The sequence below is a fragment of the Eurytemora carolleeae genome, unplaced genomic scaffold, assembly GCF_000591075.1.
Source record: "Eurytemora carolleeae unplaced genomic scaffold, Eaff_2.0 scaffold1104, whole genome shotgun sequence".
In the NCBI taxonomy this organism is placed as follows: Eukaryota; Metazoa; Arthropoda; class Copepoda; order Calanoida; family Temoridae; genus Eurytemora; species Eurytemora carolleeae.
The window spans coordinates 1-17,200 of record NW_019396988.1 but is presented as its reverse complement, the minus strand read 5'-3'; the positions used below and the strand labels follow the sequence as shown (position 1 = coordinate 17,200).

The 17,200-nt window shown below is 33.1% G+C and overlaps 1 protein-coding gene across 3 annotated transcripts; it reads right to left on the bottom strand.

Moving 5' to 3' along the window:
- Positions 1-2,351: 2,351 nt before the first annotated feature.
- On the bottom strand, positions 2,352-16,678 carry LOC111710819 (beta-1,3-glucan-binding protein; the record flags this gene model as incomplete). Of its 3 annotated transcripts, XM_023484966.1 has the most annotated exon segments (16): positions 2,352-2,522; positions 3,923-4,026; positions 5,574-5,629; positions 6,248-6,352; positions 6,949-7,043; positions 7,841-7,959; positions 8,277-8,382; positions 8,835-8,919; positions 9,342-9,402; positions 11,903-11,979; positions 12,481-12,538; positions 12,939-12,993; positions 13,775-13,878; positions 14,415-14,513; positions 15,131-15,588; positions 16,625-16,678. In XM_023484966.1, coding segments are annotated over 16 exon segments (1,744 nt in total), but the record flags the coding sequence as incomplete, so codon positions are not given.
- Positions 16,679-17,200: the final 522 nt, after the last annotated feature.

Genomic DNA, 17,200 nt, shown 5'->3' with positions numbered 1-17,200 from the left:
CCTTTTTAACAAGTGTATTTGAGCTTTTAAGTTTTAAGGGATCGTACTGCTTAACTAACAAAGTCAAGTATGGGAGTGAGATTAAAACCAGCAAAATGTAGATCATTTTCCATCAAATAAGGCGATTCTAAAGAAACTGCATAAGTTCTGCAAACCCAGTGTTAGTTTCAAAGCAATGTGTGAAAATCTATCAAGCCTTGGAGTACTGTCATCATATCACATGTTTAGAAAACAAAAAACACTAGACTTGGACCAAGAAACCCCTTTTCTGAAAACCACCTCTGAATAGCTAAACTATACTCATGCTAAAAGTCTTGTATGGCACCTGTTTTTTGGCAAACCCTGTCAATTATAAAATGCGATATCCATAGAAAAGAGTATTAGTTTGTAAACTTTTATATTGTTTAATGTAATTTTGCTTTAGACAAATATAAATGATAAATATAATAATATTGACTTTGCAATATGAAAATGATATGATCTTATTTCTTATTCATTTTTAAAAAAAAGCTTTTCAAGGGTCAAGGGGATGCTATGGAAACGCCTCACCACGGAAATGCCTCAAAAAACAGACTCATAAAACATAGCACACCGGTCAAGGGGGGGGGGGCTAAAAGTCTGAAAGTGTAAAGGAGATTACCATTTCATTTCCATGGGACTCTATCATAAATCATACTGTTTTAATTTAACTTAAACAACTATTAAATGACTATGAGTAAATTTTGATGTTGTGTTAGATTTTAGCAACAGAGAGTACTGATCAACTGTTAGTTAAACTGCGATAGGTCACAGGAGAGACATAACTCAGGGGATGAGTTGAGAGAGTACACAAAAACTCCGTCACACTTTTAATGAGTAACGCACAAATAGATTATAATTTGGTTTGGAAATCAATTCTTACTCGGGCTATATAATTTATAACTAGATTTTAGAAACTTATGAAAACGATTTCTTTTATATGGGACTAGGGGGGGGGGGTGCAAATTCGTCATTGCACCCCTCTTTCAGAAGAAAGGGGGGTGCTCCTGAACCCTTGCACCCCCCCCCCTGGCTACGGGCCTGACCCTGATAATTTGCAGAGACATGTTTGTCATTGTTACAGATTAAAGCTTTAAAAGATATTTGTCTTTAAACAGGTTAGGATCATCTGAGCCGGCGATTTAAAAAATCACGAAAATACGACTCAAGCCTAAGCTGTCGTCGGGCCTTATTTACGGCTTGAGCTTTCGAATTCAAGCTGCTCATCTTATTTTCCACAGAGTTGAGTTCAAAAAACCGGTTTAATATTCTATTTTGCGTAATTTCATGGTAGGAATCATTCCGGGTTTCTATGAGAACAAGACGCAACATTGAGCCTTATTCTCCACTGAAACCAACCAAGGTCTATTTTCATTGGGCCTAACTCCTTAAGTCCAGCTGAAGATCCATGCAGCTATCAATCACGTGACACAAGCTGTAGTCAGAGCTGAGTCTAAGATTGGGTCTTAAAGCTGGGTTTAAGGAATTACGACCCGAGCCGAAGTTTTTAAATTGCAGGCTCTGATGAAAGATCGCTCAAATGGTAATAATTTCTTGCCAGAGTCATGTTTGATGAAAGTCCATGTAGTACAATGTATATAGATTCCACTGATATAATATCTTTATCAGCACAGATTGAACAAATGAAAATAATTATGCTTGAAATCCGGATTAAAGCGTGTCGGTGACACGCCCAGAATAAAGTTTGACACGCCTACTCTGACTATTCAAATCATCTTACTCCGCCCCCCAGTTGTACAATATGGGTGTAATTAATTAAATGGGGGTTAGGTAGAAAAACAACTCAAACAATAGAGATAGAAGAATTCTGAATGCGGAATGCATGCAATGATTTTAATTAACAAGTTGACTTTGCAACAGTATGCATTGGTTATTGGTGGGGTACACCAAGGTTAAAATTCAAGGAAAGTTAATTGCAGTTAAGCGTATACTCTGCGTACAGCGTACATATTGAAACCAGTTCTCTCTAGGCGGAATTTGTAAACAAGAATAGATGCATCAGTGTTCGTTTAGTATCCGAGGAGGATAAAAGCATTTAATTTTGATATTTTTGATAATAATAGTTCATTGATCTTCTATGTGAAAGATGGATCCCATGTCAGACTCTGAGATCCATCTTGTGTTTACATCACCGCCCAGAGAGAGTACACTGTAGTACAAAAGATACCTACACCTCTGACATAACTTTCCTTGCATTATAACCTTGGGCTACACAATCCATAATTTTTTTTAATTTTAAATTTGTTATCCTTAGAACTGGTTTATTTCAATTTTATAACTTCAAACAAATTTAAAATCATCCATTTTCTGAAGAAAATGAGCGAAGAGTTTTATTTAAAGATTATTACACACTTTTACATTTTTGCCAAATATTTCTAATATTCTTGGATAACATCTGAGGCCCAAACTCGAATATAATCGACCGCCATGGCAGCTCCTTCACCGTTGTTTTCCTCCATGTTCCAGGTCGGCAACCAACTGCTCTATAATTAGGAATGTGCGTCGTGTTGAAATCTCGTTTCAAATATTTAAGGTTTTTTGGCTTTTCAGGCGCTCACCAAGAATCAGAAATGCTTGACCAAATAGCAATTTTTCAAAATGATTTTTCGAAACAATTTTTTTTAATTGTTTCGATATTATCATAGTCAAAGAAAGAAATTTGTATAATACAATAAAACCAAACTGATCAAGCATTTTGAAACAGGAACAGAATATCAGATTTTTCTGGAGCCTCTTAAAAGTTTAAAATTTTAAATATTTGAAAACGGAATACGCCCATCAGTCAGTATATATTTATAATATTAAAATAATTAGAACTAGGGCTAGGCCACATTCCGTTAAAAAAAGTAGGATTTTTTAAATTATCGGAAGAGTCCGTGAACGAACGGCAACACGAATAATTTTGAAATCGTTAACGAACTAAATGAATCCGGAAAAATTATTTCCTTAATATTGTCATCAAAAGAATTTATGAAATGTCGTCTTGACAATTTTTCAATGGGTTTTATGCTAAATTTTACGTGAATCTTAGTAATTGCCAAAATAAATAAATAGCAATGAGTATGCGGGTATTGTTTTATAGAGCTCCAAATAATCATTTAATTAAAAAACTAAATATCTGCAACATTCCATTATCAGAAAGGGAAGAATACGACATTTGATGAATTCTTTCGATGTATGGCTTATTTAGGGTTTAACTGTATTATATACTTTTTTGTCAGTCTGGGTGTCTGTTTGTTTGTATCCAATAAATGTCAAAACGGCTGAACCGATTGGGCCGAAATTTTGTGTGGAACCACACATGTCTTTAGGGAAGGTTTATGGATGATCAAAAGTTCAAAATATAACCTCCAAGAAAATTCGATTTTCATAAAATTTTGAAAATCCACAACAAAAAATTTATAAATATGCGAACTTTTTTGTTATTGTTTTAAGAGTACATACAAAGAGAAAATGTTCACAATTGAAACTGAAAGCCTAGTACCCATATATAAATGCATTTCTTGCAATCGAACTTTTTGTCTCATTTTACTTCATGAAATGCTGAGGGTCTTGTTCCTTCAAAACTATATTCAAAAATACTTTTGCATTGAAAAAATCACCCATAGTTGACAGATATTACCGTCAAAACGGCTAAACCGATAAGGCCCAAATTTTGTTTAGGACCTCATATGTCTCCATGGAAGGTTCATAGATGCTCAGATTTTGGTAAAATTTTGAAAATCCACAAAAAAATATAAGGAAATATGCTAACTTTTTTTGTATTGTGTTCTATAATGTAAAAAGGAAGATGCTCACAGATAGATAGAATAATAGTATAGAATAAGAGCCTAAAAGCCTAGTATTCATAATTCAACTTACTACACTGTAGCGTTGAATTTACCTTTGCATTGAAGAAATCTCCCATAGCTGTCGGACTTTCGTTACTCCAGGGTTTACCGGAACCACCAGTTGCCTCGTCAGGGAAATAGCCTCCGGTTCCTCCAACTAGGAATGTTTTGGGGTCACTTTTATCACATTTCAGGTATATTTTGGCTTAAAAAGTGGTGTAAAGGAATCTGAGATGTTTAAGAAACAACAAAATACAATTTTCACTTAGTTTGCTTTTATTACAAAGAGAAAAAATTGTCTCGTCGCTATCGATGTTAATTAACCAAAACGATTTTTAAGAAACGATTTTGAAATAGGTTAAACATCTCAAATTCTTGCAGAGCCTTTTAAAGATTCTAAAACCTTGAATGCATGAAAACGAATCTCAAAACTTACAACTTTTAATTATTATTCTTTGTCATTGTGTTAGGAATAGTGATGTGCATTAAGTTGGGTCGTTTTTGCCTTTATTTTCTTTGACAAATGCAAGAAGGACAATTGTTATTTAAATTATGTCACTCCGTCTGTATCACGTGACCAGTATACCGCACTGCTATTGGTTGGAGTTCTAGTCACAGGATACAGACGTATAAATACTATTATTAATTATATCTTTTATAAATGAAAAATTTATAAAATTCAAATGATAGGAGTAAGCCTAAGTTTATTAGACTCCTCTGGGATATTGTTGTTTTTAGATTGGTTGTGTTTTTGCTGAATAATTCGTTTAAACCTACTATTTTTATACAAAATCTTTTATATGGAGATTTTCATATAAATTTGACACAGTTTTCTATTGATTTCTCTGGACAGGAACATTAAATAGAACTCTTCTGGGTCCCGATCAACTCCTAAAATGCTTAGGTTTCAGCCTTTACCCCCTTTCAGAGACAATGATGGATATTATTTTACAGGGTGTCCCAAAAAAATGGGAATTAAGTGACGAATTCTATATCGTCTTTATAAATAATTCTTCGATTTAGTATAGTAATACTTACTGGGAAAGCTGTAAGAGTTTCGTCTGCTATGTTTACATTTTGTTTGTTTATGTTTTAACTGCATATGGTTGTACTTAGTAAAACAAGAAAATTGCAGTATACAAACAGAGTAAACTTGTCCGTCTTCACTATTCATCTTGCGGAGACATTATAGACACATCTTTACAGTCTTTTACCTTTTTCATAAAAATAAACTCTAGCAGACATAATAATATTATGGCTTTTGAAATTAGGTATTACAGTGCTAATTCATAACAAAGACGATATCGAATTCGGCATGAATTCCCATGTTTTTTGGGACACCCTGTACTTTAACACTTCTTACACGACAAGACCTTCTTCCGTGTTACTCAGAAAAGGTTTTAAAGGGTACACCATTGTGAATCCTGAAACTTGTTTTTATGGAGAGTCACATGAAAGTACGGTTCACAGTCTCTTTACTTTTGTAATCATATNCTATGGGATTTAGAAAATTAAATTTATACAATTATGCGTCGAAACAATTTGCAATTTGCACGCAATATGTTTGCTAAATATAATTTAATCAAACGCAAATTTTAACTATGCAATCATAAGCATATTGAATTTTAAACCTGTAGCCATTTATAGGACTTTTTACAAATGCTACACTAAATATTGTTATAGTGGGATTATACCAGATTATACCTGCCAAATTTAGTACTAGGAAGAACTGTTCATCGAAAGGTGCAATCCTCTTATTTCTAGAAATACATGATTATTATAAATTCATTGCTCACATGATTATATATAGATATATATATATCTCTGAGGGAGCAAGCTCAACACCCAGATTATCTTGTAGATAGGGAAACTCTTAGGAGTAGAGATTGGAATCGTCTAGATGGGTATTGGTTTTAAGAGGAGATGGAAATCGTTTAAAGTTGTTTTGAGTAGAGATGGGAACCGTTTTGAGTAGAGATGGGAACCGTTTTGAGTAGAGATGGGAACCGTTTTGATTAGAGATGGGAACCGTTTTGAGTAGAATGGGAACCGTTTTCAGTAGAGATGGGAACCGTTTTGAGTAGAGATGGGAACCGTTTTGAGTAGAGATGGGAACCGTTTTAAGTAGAGATGGGAACCGTTTTAAGTAGAGATGGGAAATGTTTTGAGTAGAGATGGGAATTGTTTTGATCAGAAATGGGAACCCTTTTTCCACCAGACATGAGAAAATTATGATTAAAAAAAAAGAATTAGAATTATCTTTTCTTTGTGGTGCACATTAATAATTTTAGCGTCTGTCTTTCCAAAAACAATCCATATTGAATTTTCTTTTACAGTTTTTAATTGAAAACTGCTGTGCATTTAACTTAAGTTTTTACCTGCCCCAGTTCCATGGGTTTAACATGTCTGTATCCTGCCATTCTCCCAACTCCCAGAACCCACCCTCTGGAGGCTCAATCTTACAATACTCAACTCCATCAATACTAAACACAGATGTTCTAATCATGTTCTATATAGTGGCTCAATCTTACAATACTCAACTCCATCAATACTAAACACAGATGTTCTAATCATGTTCTATTTAGAGGTTCATTCTTACAATATCCTACTCCATCAATACTAAACACAGATGTTCTAATCATGTTCTATATAGAGGTTCATTCTTACAATATCCTACTCCATCAATACTAAACACAGATGTTCTAATCATGTTCTATTATAGAGGCTCAATTTTACAATATCCTACTCCATCTATACTTAACTTAGATGATCTAATCATTGTATCTGTATTCTGAAATATAGACTGATGTCATAATATAAATCTGTGATTAAAATAGTTTGTTTGCCACCAATGACGGTTCCAATATGAAATGATAATGGTCATTGGGCTAAAACTGCCAGTAATGAATAAATTTCCCCGGATCAAGACATTAAAAATTCATAAGCTTTAAGGTTTGTACACTGAACATGGCATTCAGTTACTTGGTCCTTAAATCCAGATAAAGGCAAGTCTAAATTTGAATTTTCTGGACTTAAATCCAGAAATGTAGAAGTCCAGTTTAAAATTAAATAATCCAACCTGAAAGCCAGGTACGTAGGAGTCCAGTCTAGACCAAAAGTATGGAAATCTTCGTGAAAGCCTGCTCCTCCAGGTAGATTGTAATCACAGTGAGCCTAGATATATATTTTTGGAATTATTTCATTCATTTCTTTATATGCAGTCTACCATAAATAAGAATAAAAAAACATTGGCATAGAAATAAATAAGCTGTCTTTTCTGAGCTTGTTTTGCTGCTTTAATAGATTTTACAAAATAGATTATCAAGTATACAATAGGTGGCAACAGTGTCAAAGATAAGAAGGAAAATGAAATTTGATCACATTAGTTGACATGTTTTTCAAGATTAAATAAAAAAGTGTAAAGAAAATAAAGAACACATAAAATTGCACCTATTTTACTTTAAGATAAACACTTTATTCTAAAATTATCACTATTATTAATAAATAGTCTAACCAAAAAGATTTTAGTACAATAGATGGCAACGTAGAATTTGTACACTCTCAGTACAGTTGTATTCTGACGTTTCAACCACAAGTGTCAATTCAGTTTTTGTGTCCGACAAAATCATCAATAATAGTGATAATTTTAGAATAAAGTGCTTTTCTTACAGTAAAATAAGTGCCATTTTATGTGTTCTTTAGTTTCTGTTTTTACACTTTTTTATTTAATCTTGGAAAACATGTCAACTAATTTGAGAAAATTTCGTTTTCCTTGTTATATTTGACACTTGTGACGTTGTGTATAATTGGTCCTTTTTTCTGTTGCCACGTTGCCACCTATTGTACTTGATAATCTATTTGAGTCGGACACAGAAACTGAGTTGACACTTGTGACGTAAGAATACAGATGTACTGAGCGTGTACAAATTCTACGTTGCCATCTATTGTACTAGAATCTATTTGGATTTTACCTTTTCATACCCATTGAGCGGATATCCTCCACCAAACTGGAGTGTTGAACCAAACTGGTTTACTCCAATATCCATCCCATCCTTAGAGTACTCCAGGTTTCCCCTGCTCTCCATTATATCTGGGATAGTTATAAATCAAAATCACAAAGCATTTTTACAATTGGAAATTTTCCTAAAGAATTATTTTAAAATGGCTGGTTCCGGAATGTTAAAAAATCAAAGCTTGCTGGCCTTGGCAGGTGTTGGTTCAGATCATGGTTAGGGGGCCAAATTTAATGAATTTGAGCTACGCTGCTAACTACCAACTGAAGGTTCAAATTTGCACCACAGTGTCAAAGTTAAATATCAAGATGGATTTGAATCGGTGATTCAAATTTGAACCAGCAATAGACCATTCTTACTTATCTTAAAGCAAAAATATCAAGGTCTACTATACCTATTTCTCCACTTGCTGGCCATTGTCCATATTTAGATTTGACCGGTAGAAGCCAAATGGCTGGCCACAACCAATCTCCAACAGGCAGACGGGCTCTGGCCTCAACCTAGATTTTTAATTTCCATTGATAAATCATGCCTAATCTTGAAGTAGAAAATCATTCCCAAGCGGCAACTTCCCAAGGGTATTTTCCCAAGTGACAACTTCCCAAATGTGTAATTTCCCAAGCGGCAACTTCCCAAATCTGACTTAGCATCAGTGCTCTGCCCTCTAGCCCATACTAGCCTCAGGGCTCCCCCCCCTTGCAGCCTTTGGTGCCTCAGAAAGCCAAACCGAACCTTTGGGAAATTGCCGCTTGGGCAATTGCACATTTGGGAAGATGCCTTTTGGGAAATTGTCACTTGGGAAGTCTCCCCTGGGAAAATGCCTTTAGAAAAATACTTTGTCCGATTTACAATAGTATTCTTAATTCACTGAGTAACAGTGAGGTTAGGTTAACTTTGAAGTTTGTATAGATTATATAATGTTTATATTCATAACTAAAATAAATGTTGTTACCTTTCCATACATGAAGGTGAAAGATTTAGCAGATCTGAGCCTACCAGACATTATAGGGTTGATCATGTTGGTGGGTGTTCCAACTCTATAGACAAAAAGAAATATCATAAGAATATCTTTAAGTTTTTTTATTTGATTCAGCCCTCTTTCCAATCCTGACATCACTCTTTTTTAAGACTACCAAAAGGGGGGATGATAGTTCTTTATCTTTGTGCTCAGTTAGCTGTACACTTGCAACTGTTTACTAATATTGATATACTATAGGTTAGGCCAGATTCAACTTAAAATGAACGAAATATGCAGTACGCTCTCGGTATAGTTTATGGTCTATAAAATTAGTAAAGGATAAGCGTATATCATCACTCTATACACTATAACCTCGTTGACTACGTAATGTTAGTAACTTGGTGTATGCAAAGGGTATCCTAGCCTCACTTTTTTAAGAATACTGACCACTCTCATTTAGACTAAACAACTATAAAATGTTAATGTAGATATTTTTAGTTCCTGAAACAACCATAGAAGGCGTTGCTTGTGCATTCACTGCCTGGGGACCCAGACCATACATCTAAACAAAGAAAATGAATTTTTGCCAAAAACTTATATTATTTGCGACCGGATGGTGTAAACCTCAGATGTTTCACACTTACATTATTCAATCAGAAGTTTGTTGCGAAGAGTTATGATCGAAAACGTATCAGATTTCAATCTTACGTGCGCGCAATTAACTATAGTTTAACGCGAATTTACTTTAGTTTAACGTGAATTTACTTTAGCTTAACGTGAATTTACTCTAGTTTAACGTGAATTTACTTTAGCTGAACGCGAATTTACTTTAGTTTAACGAGAATTTACTTTAATTTAACGTGAATTTACTCTAGCTTTACGTGAAATTACTTTAGTTTAACCTGAATTTACTGTAGTTTAACGTGAATTTACTTTAGTTTAAGGTGAATTTACTTTAGTTTAAGGTGAATTTACTTTTTTAAACGTGAATTTACTCTAGTTTAACGTGAATTTACATTAGCTGAACGCGAATTTACTTTAGTTTAACGTGAATTTACTTCAGTTTAACCTGAATTTACTGTAGTTTAACGTGAATTTACTCTAGTTTAACGTGAATTTACTTTAGTTTAACGAGAATTTACTTTAGTTTAACGTGAATTTACTTTTGTTAAACGTGAATTTACTCTAGTTTAACGTGAATTTACATTAGCTGAACGCGAATTTACTTTAGTTTAACGTGAATTTACTTTAGCTTATCGTGAATTTACTCTAGTTTAACGTGAATTTACTTTAGCTGAACGCGAATTTACTTTAGTTTTACGTGAATTTACTCTAGTTTAACGTGAATTTACTTTAGTTTAACCTGAATTTACTGTAGTTTAACTGAATTTACTTTAGTTTGACGTGAATCTACTTTTTTTAAACGTGAATTTACTCTAGTTTAACGTGAATTTACATTTGCTGAACGCGAATTTACTTTAGTGTAACGTGAATTTACTTCAGTTTAACGTGAAATTAATCTAGATTAACGTGAATTTACTTTAGTTTAACCTGAATTTACTGTAGTTTGACGTGAATTTACTTTAGTTTAAGGTGAATTTACTTTAGTTTAAGGTGAATTTACTTTTTTAAACGTGAATTTACTCTAGTTTAACGTGAATTTGCATTAGCTGAACGCGAATTTACTTTAGTTTAACGTGAATTTACTTCAGTTTAACCTGAATTTACTGTAGTTTAACGTGAATTTACTTTAGTTTAGCCTGAATTTACTGTAGTTTAACGTGAATTTACTTTAGTTTAACGTGAATTTACTTTAGTTTAACGTGAATTTAAAGCAGGCTTACTGTTACCCCTACTACAAATTTAATATTTAAAGCATGCAAATTTACAAATATGATTATGAACTTAGGAACGCATCATCTAAAGATTATCTGAGTTAGGAATTCTTGTATTGTGGATCAATTAAAATCAAAATTAAAATCAATGCTTGATATCGATCTTTAGTTAATCTGCAGATTAATTTAATCTTTATTCGATATCCCGGAGTGTGATTACACGATGTACATGCATGAAGTTGGATAAATAAGTAAAGCGATGCAAGTGATAATTTCAAGTGTTTATTTCTGTGAGTTTCTCCATTGTTACATATCAAATAAAAAATGCGCAAGTCAAATGAAAAATAACGGTTTAAAGAAACAACAACATGGATACCTAATTAATACTTGATCAGACAAAGCTTTCATGTGTATCCTTTAAATAGGGCATATGCCATGTTGCCATGGAGGGTCACTTGAAATTACGCTTACAGTACCTTTAAGCATTGATTCTCAAATTAAAAGTTCCAGTTTTGTACAGGGTGTCCCACGAAACATGACATTGAATTGAATGCGTCTTCCACATACTGTATTAGATATTAAAAACGTTTTGCAGTTTATTTCTTTAAAACATTGTTTAACTCGTATATATTTTACTGTGAAATCAATTTTACTTAATATAACTGTTATATAAAAATGAAAGTAGTCTCTTTAATATCAAACAACTTATAAAGTTATGGAAGAAGACATTTTAAACTATTCACCAACTGTCATGTTTCGTGGGACACCCTTTATATCAAGATCTATCATCCAACACAAAGTTCCCAGCTCAGGCCAGATATTCAATGGTTCTGTTTAAAGTGCAGTGTAAGTACGTCAACATGTTGCACACATTTCAAAAAACACAGCTGTGTTTCGGATTTAAAAGGAAGTCTCAAAAGGGCGTCGTATTTCCGATATATATGAAACATACAAGGAGAACCAGAACACTGTGGAATATGAAGACGACGTGGAACCAATAATTTAGTGCATTTTATTTGTTACAAAGCTAATACTTTTATTAGTAGCTTATTAGGCCAATTATTTAATGAAATGGGTCTGTTTACACTGCACAATTGCTGTGCATTATGTTCAATGGAATATTCAAGTCTTACCCTGAGTCTAAAAGTCGTCTTCCAAATCCAGAGTTTTCTGGTTCTCACTGTATTTACTTCTCTAATTCACGACAATAGAGACTATTGAACCTACCCATTATCTGTGATGTGAGAAATTCTTCTCCGAAAGCATCTTCAGTAAGTGTAGCTTTAAGAAATAGGTTTCCATCTCTTAAAAGAAGTATTTGTGAATAATTTTACTATTTTTTTTCTCCAGTGTTACCCGCACAGGTTGAAACTGTAAAGACGACCTGAAACTCTAGATATAAAGTCTTTTACCTGGAAGATATTCATCTAATGTCTAATTTAATGATTTGGCAAAGAAAAAACGAGTTTACAGGGTTACATGATTAACAGGAAACAGACAATATAGATTCCGTACAGTCATCTCTGAAGTATCATCCTTTGTAGGTAACCCTGTAGTTGAAATGATCAAAAGTTGTTAAGATCTAGGATCATAATTTCTTTTTTAAGAGACTTATTTGAGATAAGAATTAAAGGGACTGTAAGTGTAATTTCAACCTTATTCTGATCAAAAATGTGGAAGATATCGTCGTTTTTCTGTCGAATTCATACTTTATCAGGCAAGACTTGAAGGGGTACCATTGGAGGGTCACTTGAAATTACGCTTACTAGTCTTTAAGATAAAATATCTATTGTATATGATTAGACCTTGTGTAGCTGTTGGTTCGGTTGTGGGTGTAGAATTGGAATTCCCAGTTTCCTCCGCCTGTAAATACAAGCACTAGAAACTACAGTCGTCGTTGTATATATCAATACAATGAAGACAATTTTTAATTTAAATTGTGCAGCTCCTCTTACTTAAATTCTACAAGTTTGAGAAAAGCTGTTATATAATAGAAATCTATGTTCTCTTCAATAGCTCTTCATTAAGAGGAGTTATATTCATTTGACTTTTCTTTAAAATAAAAGAGGAGTTTTTTTCTATTTTGAGCTGGTTCTCAAACTTTCAAATTATAAAATTTGCTTCTAAAATTTTAAACCTGACATAAAAATTATACTGGTCGGTGCTTATAGCAATACAAGAAAAAAGACTTCTAATTAGATTCAAATGTCGTCTTCATTGTATTGATACACGAAGACGACTTTACACAAAATATGTGTTTTACCTCCTAGAGTGATTTCATTCTCCCAAGTATATTCATCAAAAAAATCAAAGTTGTCCTGAAAAAAATGTTTTATTTTTCTCTGTTTGAAAAAAACAAAGAACTCCGACTACATGGCAATATTTCAGTGTATTTGTTACAAAGCAAATATTTTTACAAGACACTTGTTAAATCACTAATTAAGCTAAATGGGTCTGTTTACATTGCACAATTGCCGTGTCCCATGCTGATTGGACTATTTAGTGTCATATTTAGAGTCTAAAAGTCGTCTTCCTATTTCAGAGTTTTCTGGTTATCACTGTATTTGAATTATTACTTATTCTAAAATATTACTCAACAGCTGAGTTTTCAAATATCCAATTTTTTTGAGCGGGGTGATGTTATGCTTCTTGGATTTTTTTTTTTTTACTTAAAAACTGTCAAGATTTCAAAACTGTACTATGTTAAAGTTTGCTTTACTAACTTTGCAATATCTTTATCATAAAAAAAAGGAAAAAATCTTTGGATCGTTTTTTGCAAAAATCTTCTGTCAAGATCCAAATTTGGCAGAGTGTAAAAATGGCATGAATGTTTGGGATAAACAATCTAAAAACATTGTATTTTTATTTACTATGCCAAATTTTGATCCTGAAAAAAATATAGGCAAAAAACGACCCTTAAACGAACCAACTACAGGCATATCACTATTTGATAACTCACAGTTCCTGTGTCTAATGTTCATTGCACTTTTAAAATTCATAACTTGAGTCTAAATGTCGTCTTTTTATTCTAGAGTGTTCTGCAGGTTCACACTGTATTCCCATAAGCAAACAAAATAATATTTCTAAATTATAATTTACCTCAAAGATAAGCTGCCCAGGTGCAAAATATTTTCCAATATTAGACTCGGTAACTGAGAGAATATCTGGGATAGTGGTCCCTGGACTGGTTGTTGTTGTACTACCTACACATCAACAGAAAAATAACTTTTTGTAAGGGTTCCGTCGTCGTGTATATATCAATACAATAAAGCGACTTTACATTTCAATTTTGATTTCTACAAAGCTTTCAAACAGGAAACTGAAACCTTTTATTCAGATAGAAGATGTAAATTAACAGCTTCTCTTTGTTAACCTGTAAACTTGTAATTTAAAAAAGTCTGCTAATGATAAAAAAACAGTAATAATAAAAGGTCGTCTTCATTGTATTGATATAATCACCGAACTTTGTATTGAAATTATAATCAGAAATGTTTTAAAATATTAAAACTGCAACTTCTTCTTCGTCTTCGAGTAATAGAAAAGATTCAATGGTTTAAACCTACGCGGCATACGGTAATTTAATGTAATTGCAGACGACATGCAAACTTAACTTAGGTGTATTTCATGTTGTTACAAAGAAAAGATTTTAAACTTTGAAGAATAACGTACTTTTGGAATGAGAACGAAAAATGACTGCTTTTGAAACAAAGAAAGAATTTGAATAATTTTTGTGGATTTCCTATGGGAATAGTTTCTCCGATTGTCCATGAGTTTTCTGTGAACTGAAACCCATGCTTATCCACTACAAGGTAATACCAGTAGTTCACTGTGTCTCCATCTACAAACAAATAGGTAAATAATAGTTGTGACAAAAAAATCGGCAACAATTGCAAGGATATCACAAAAAATCTTTTCCTTTATAAGAATTAGCCGAATATAATCGATGATGTAGGAACAACAAGAAGAAAATGAAAATCTTAAAAACCGAAATGTCAAAATATTGTAGAATTTGTCGCACTTTAATTTTTTTTTAATACTTTTTAAAAAAAGTAATGACAAAATTCTCAAAATAAAACTATTTATTTCTCAGATGGCAAAAAAATGGCATCTCCATCAAATTTGCCTGGACAAATGTGTTAAGGGTACTGAATGAATTCGAGATGTTTTCAGCGAGAGAAACATCCTCTTGATAACTGCGCTAATGAAATGAGCAAACTAAATTTTAAAAAGCCATAGAGAAATAAAAAAATTTATAATACACAGAACATCAAAAAAATCTGTATGATCAATGCTGATTGCTGATATGGGTTTAAAAGATACGGCTGTAAATTGTTTTTTTAAAAGAAATTAATACTAGTAATAATAATGATAAAAATAATAATAATAATAATAATAATAATAATAATAATAATAATAATAATAAGAGTTAAGTATAAGATCTCTGTAAGTTCTAACCTTGTAGTCGAATATTAGCCCATGAATGAGACCAAGTACCATCAGAGCTGGCAGCATCTATTTCAATATTCTCTTGTCCATAATCAACCCCAGACAGCTCCTCGTTCACGGAGAAGTGGAATCCCACATGCTCAAGACCTTCGAAATCTTTTATCCACATGCGGAACCCCATGGGTACCATCTGTTCTAGTTGTGGCCGGGGGAACTGAGGCCCCGGGGTTGTGGTTGTAGTGGTTGTGGTGGTGCTGGTGGTGGTTGTGGCAGTTGTGGTAACCTTCTGTGTGGTTGTGTCAGGTACTGGTGTTGTGGTAGGTTCATTGCCCGCGACTACACCAGATAAATCTGTTTTCTGATATCCTCCACCATTAACGAATACAAGAATCCAATAGTAAATTGTATCTCCGGCCACTACAGGAATAGCCGGGTCTTCCTTCGACCAAACACCATCGGTTGCACCCCTTAAAGAGAATGTTAGCAAAATTTTAAGTGACCCCCCATGCAATGCCAGATTTACAACATTTACCTTAATCTGATCAAAAAGTATTTGTGTCTGTTAATTTATTCATTGTTTCTTATAAGCAAGAAACCCAGCAAGAAAAAATACCAAGATCAGATGACAAAAGGTTCACAAAAACAAAATGTCCAATAACAAAACACTCAATATATATATAACACCAAAAAAAAAAAAAAAAGATTTAAATGGAAATAAACAAAAATATGCTTATTTGTAATAAATATTGTGTACCGCTATATATGTAAACCTGCACTACGTTGTACATTATTAATTATCTACGTTTGTAAAAAGCTATGTAAAACTCATATCATGATTTATCATAACTACGCTGTAAATAACTATGTAGCATGTTTAGCTTAATTACTAATTGTATATATTGACGTAAAACTGGTAATTTTATTGATTAACTTTGACTTGTTGCATAGAACCCCCAATTACATTTAGTTGGAATTAGACTCTGCTTTTATTACAGTTTGAGAGTAATTACTTCTTGACTAGTGAGTGAGAAGTCGTGTCCGGAATGACATTGATAGTAAAGTATTACTGAACTAAAAAGCTCTTATGCCTCATCAACCATAACATGAGGGAACGAGTATCAAGACAGATAAAGTTGCGTCCGGATTGATATTGATCGTAAAATATTGCTGAACTGAATAGCTCTTGTGCCTCGTCAACCATAACAAGAGGGAACTAGTATCAATACAGATAAAGTCGTGTCGGGATTGACATTTATAGTAAAGTATTCTTGGAACCGTGAGATAGAGTTGTACCTGGATTGATATGGGTCAGAGAGACTTTTATGGAGTAGGGCATTTACTACATATTTAATATCAGATCAGATCAAATGGTACCGTTGTGAATAGGGCATTATATCTTTGTCTGGAGGGTCACTTGAAATTATGCTTACAGTCCCATCATACATTTGTTGAATTATCTTTTTATTGTTAAATATTTTTTAAATTATTGCCTATATATCTTACATAATATCCATGAAGTAGTCCCCAGCAGACACTCCAGAAAGGGGTTTATTAATACTAAAATAAAAACCTTAAATTTTTTTTTCGTAAAAGAAATTGAGTTTTTGCCACAAACTCTGATTCTGCAAGATTAAAATTAAAGATGTTTAAACAATGAGGGATTAGAAACTTTTAGTTTGTGGCAAAGACTTAGTTCCTTTTATCAAAATAAAAACACGTGACTACGTTTCTTGCCAATTATACAGATTTTCACAACAAACTGTATGTATGTTTCCTCACATTGCATGTAACAGAAGTAATCTATATATATAAAGTAATAATCTCGGTATGTTTGTTTGTATGTCCGTTGTCCGATCAGAACTCAGAACCCCCTAGACTGACTTGCTGAAAATTGTGATTGGGGAACGTGGAAGAACCCTGGGAACGTTCTTAGCTTGGTTTTAAGATTCAAGTTGAGTGAGCGACGTTTATAGGGAAAAATAGCTAAAATCGTAATATAGTATAGTATATGAATAAAAATCAATAAAGCAATGCACTAAGTTTCTCAAATATTCAACGCGTCGGTTTTTCTTACAATAT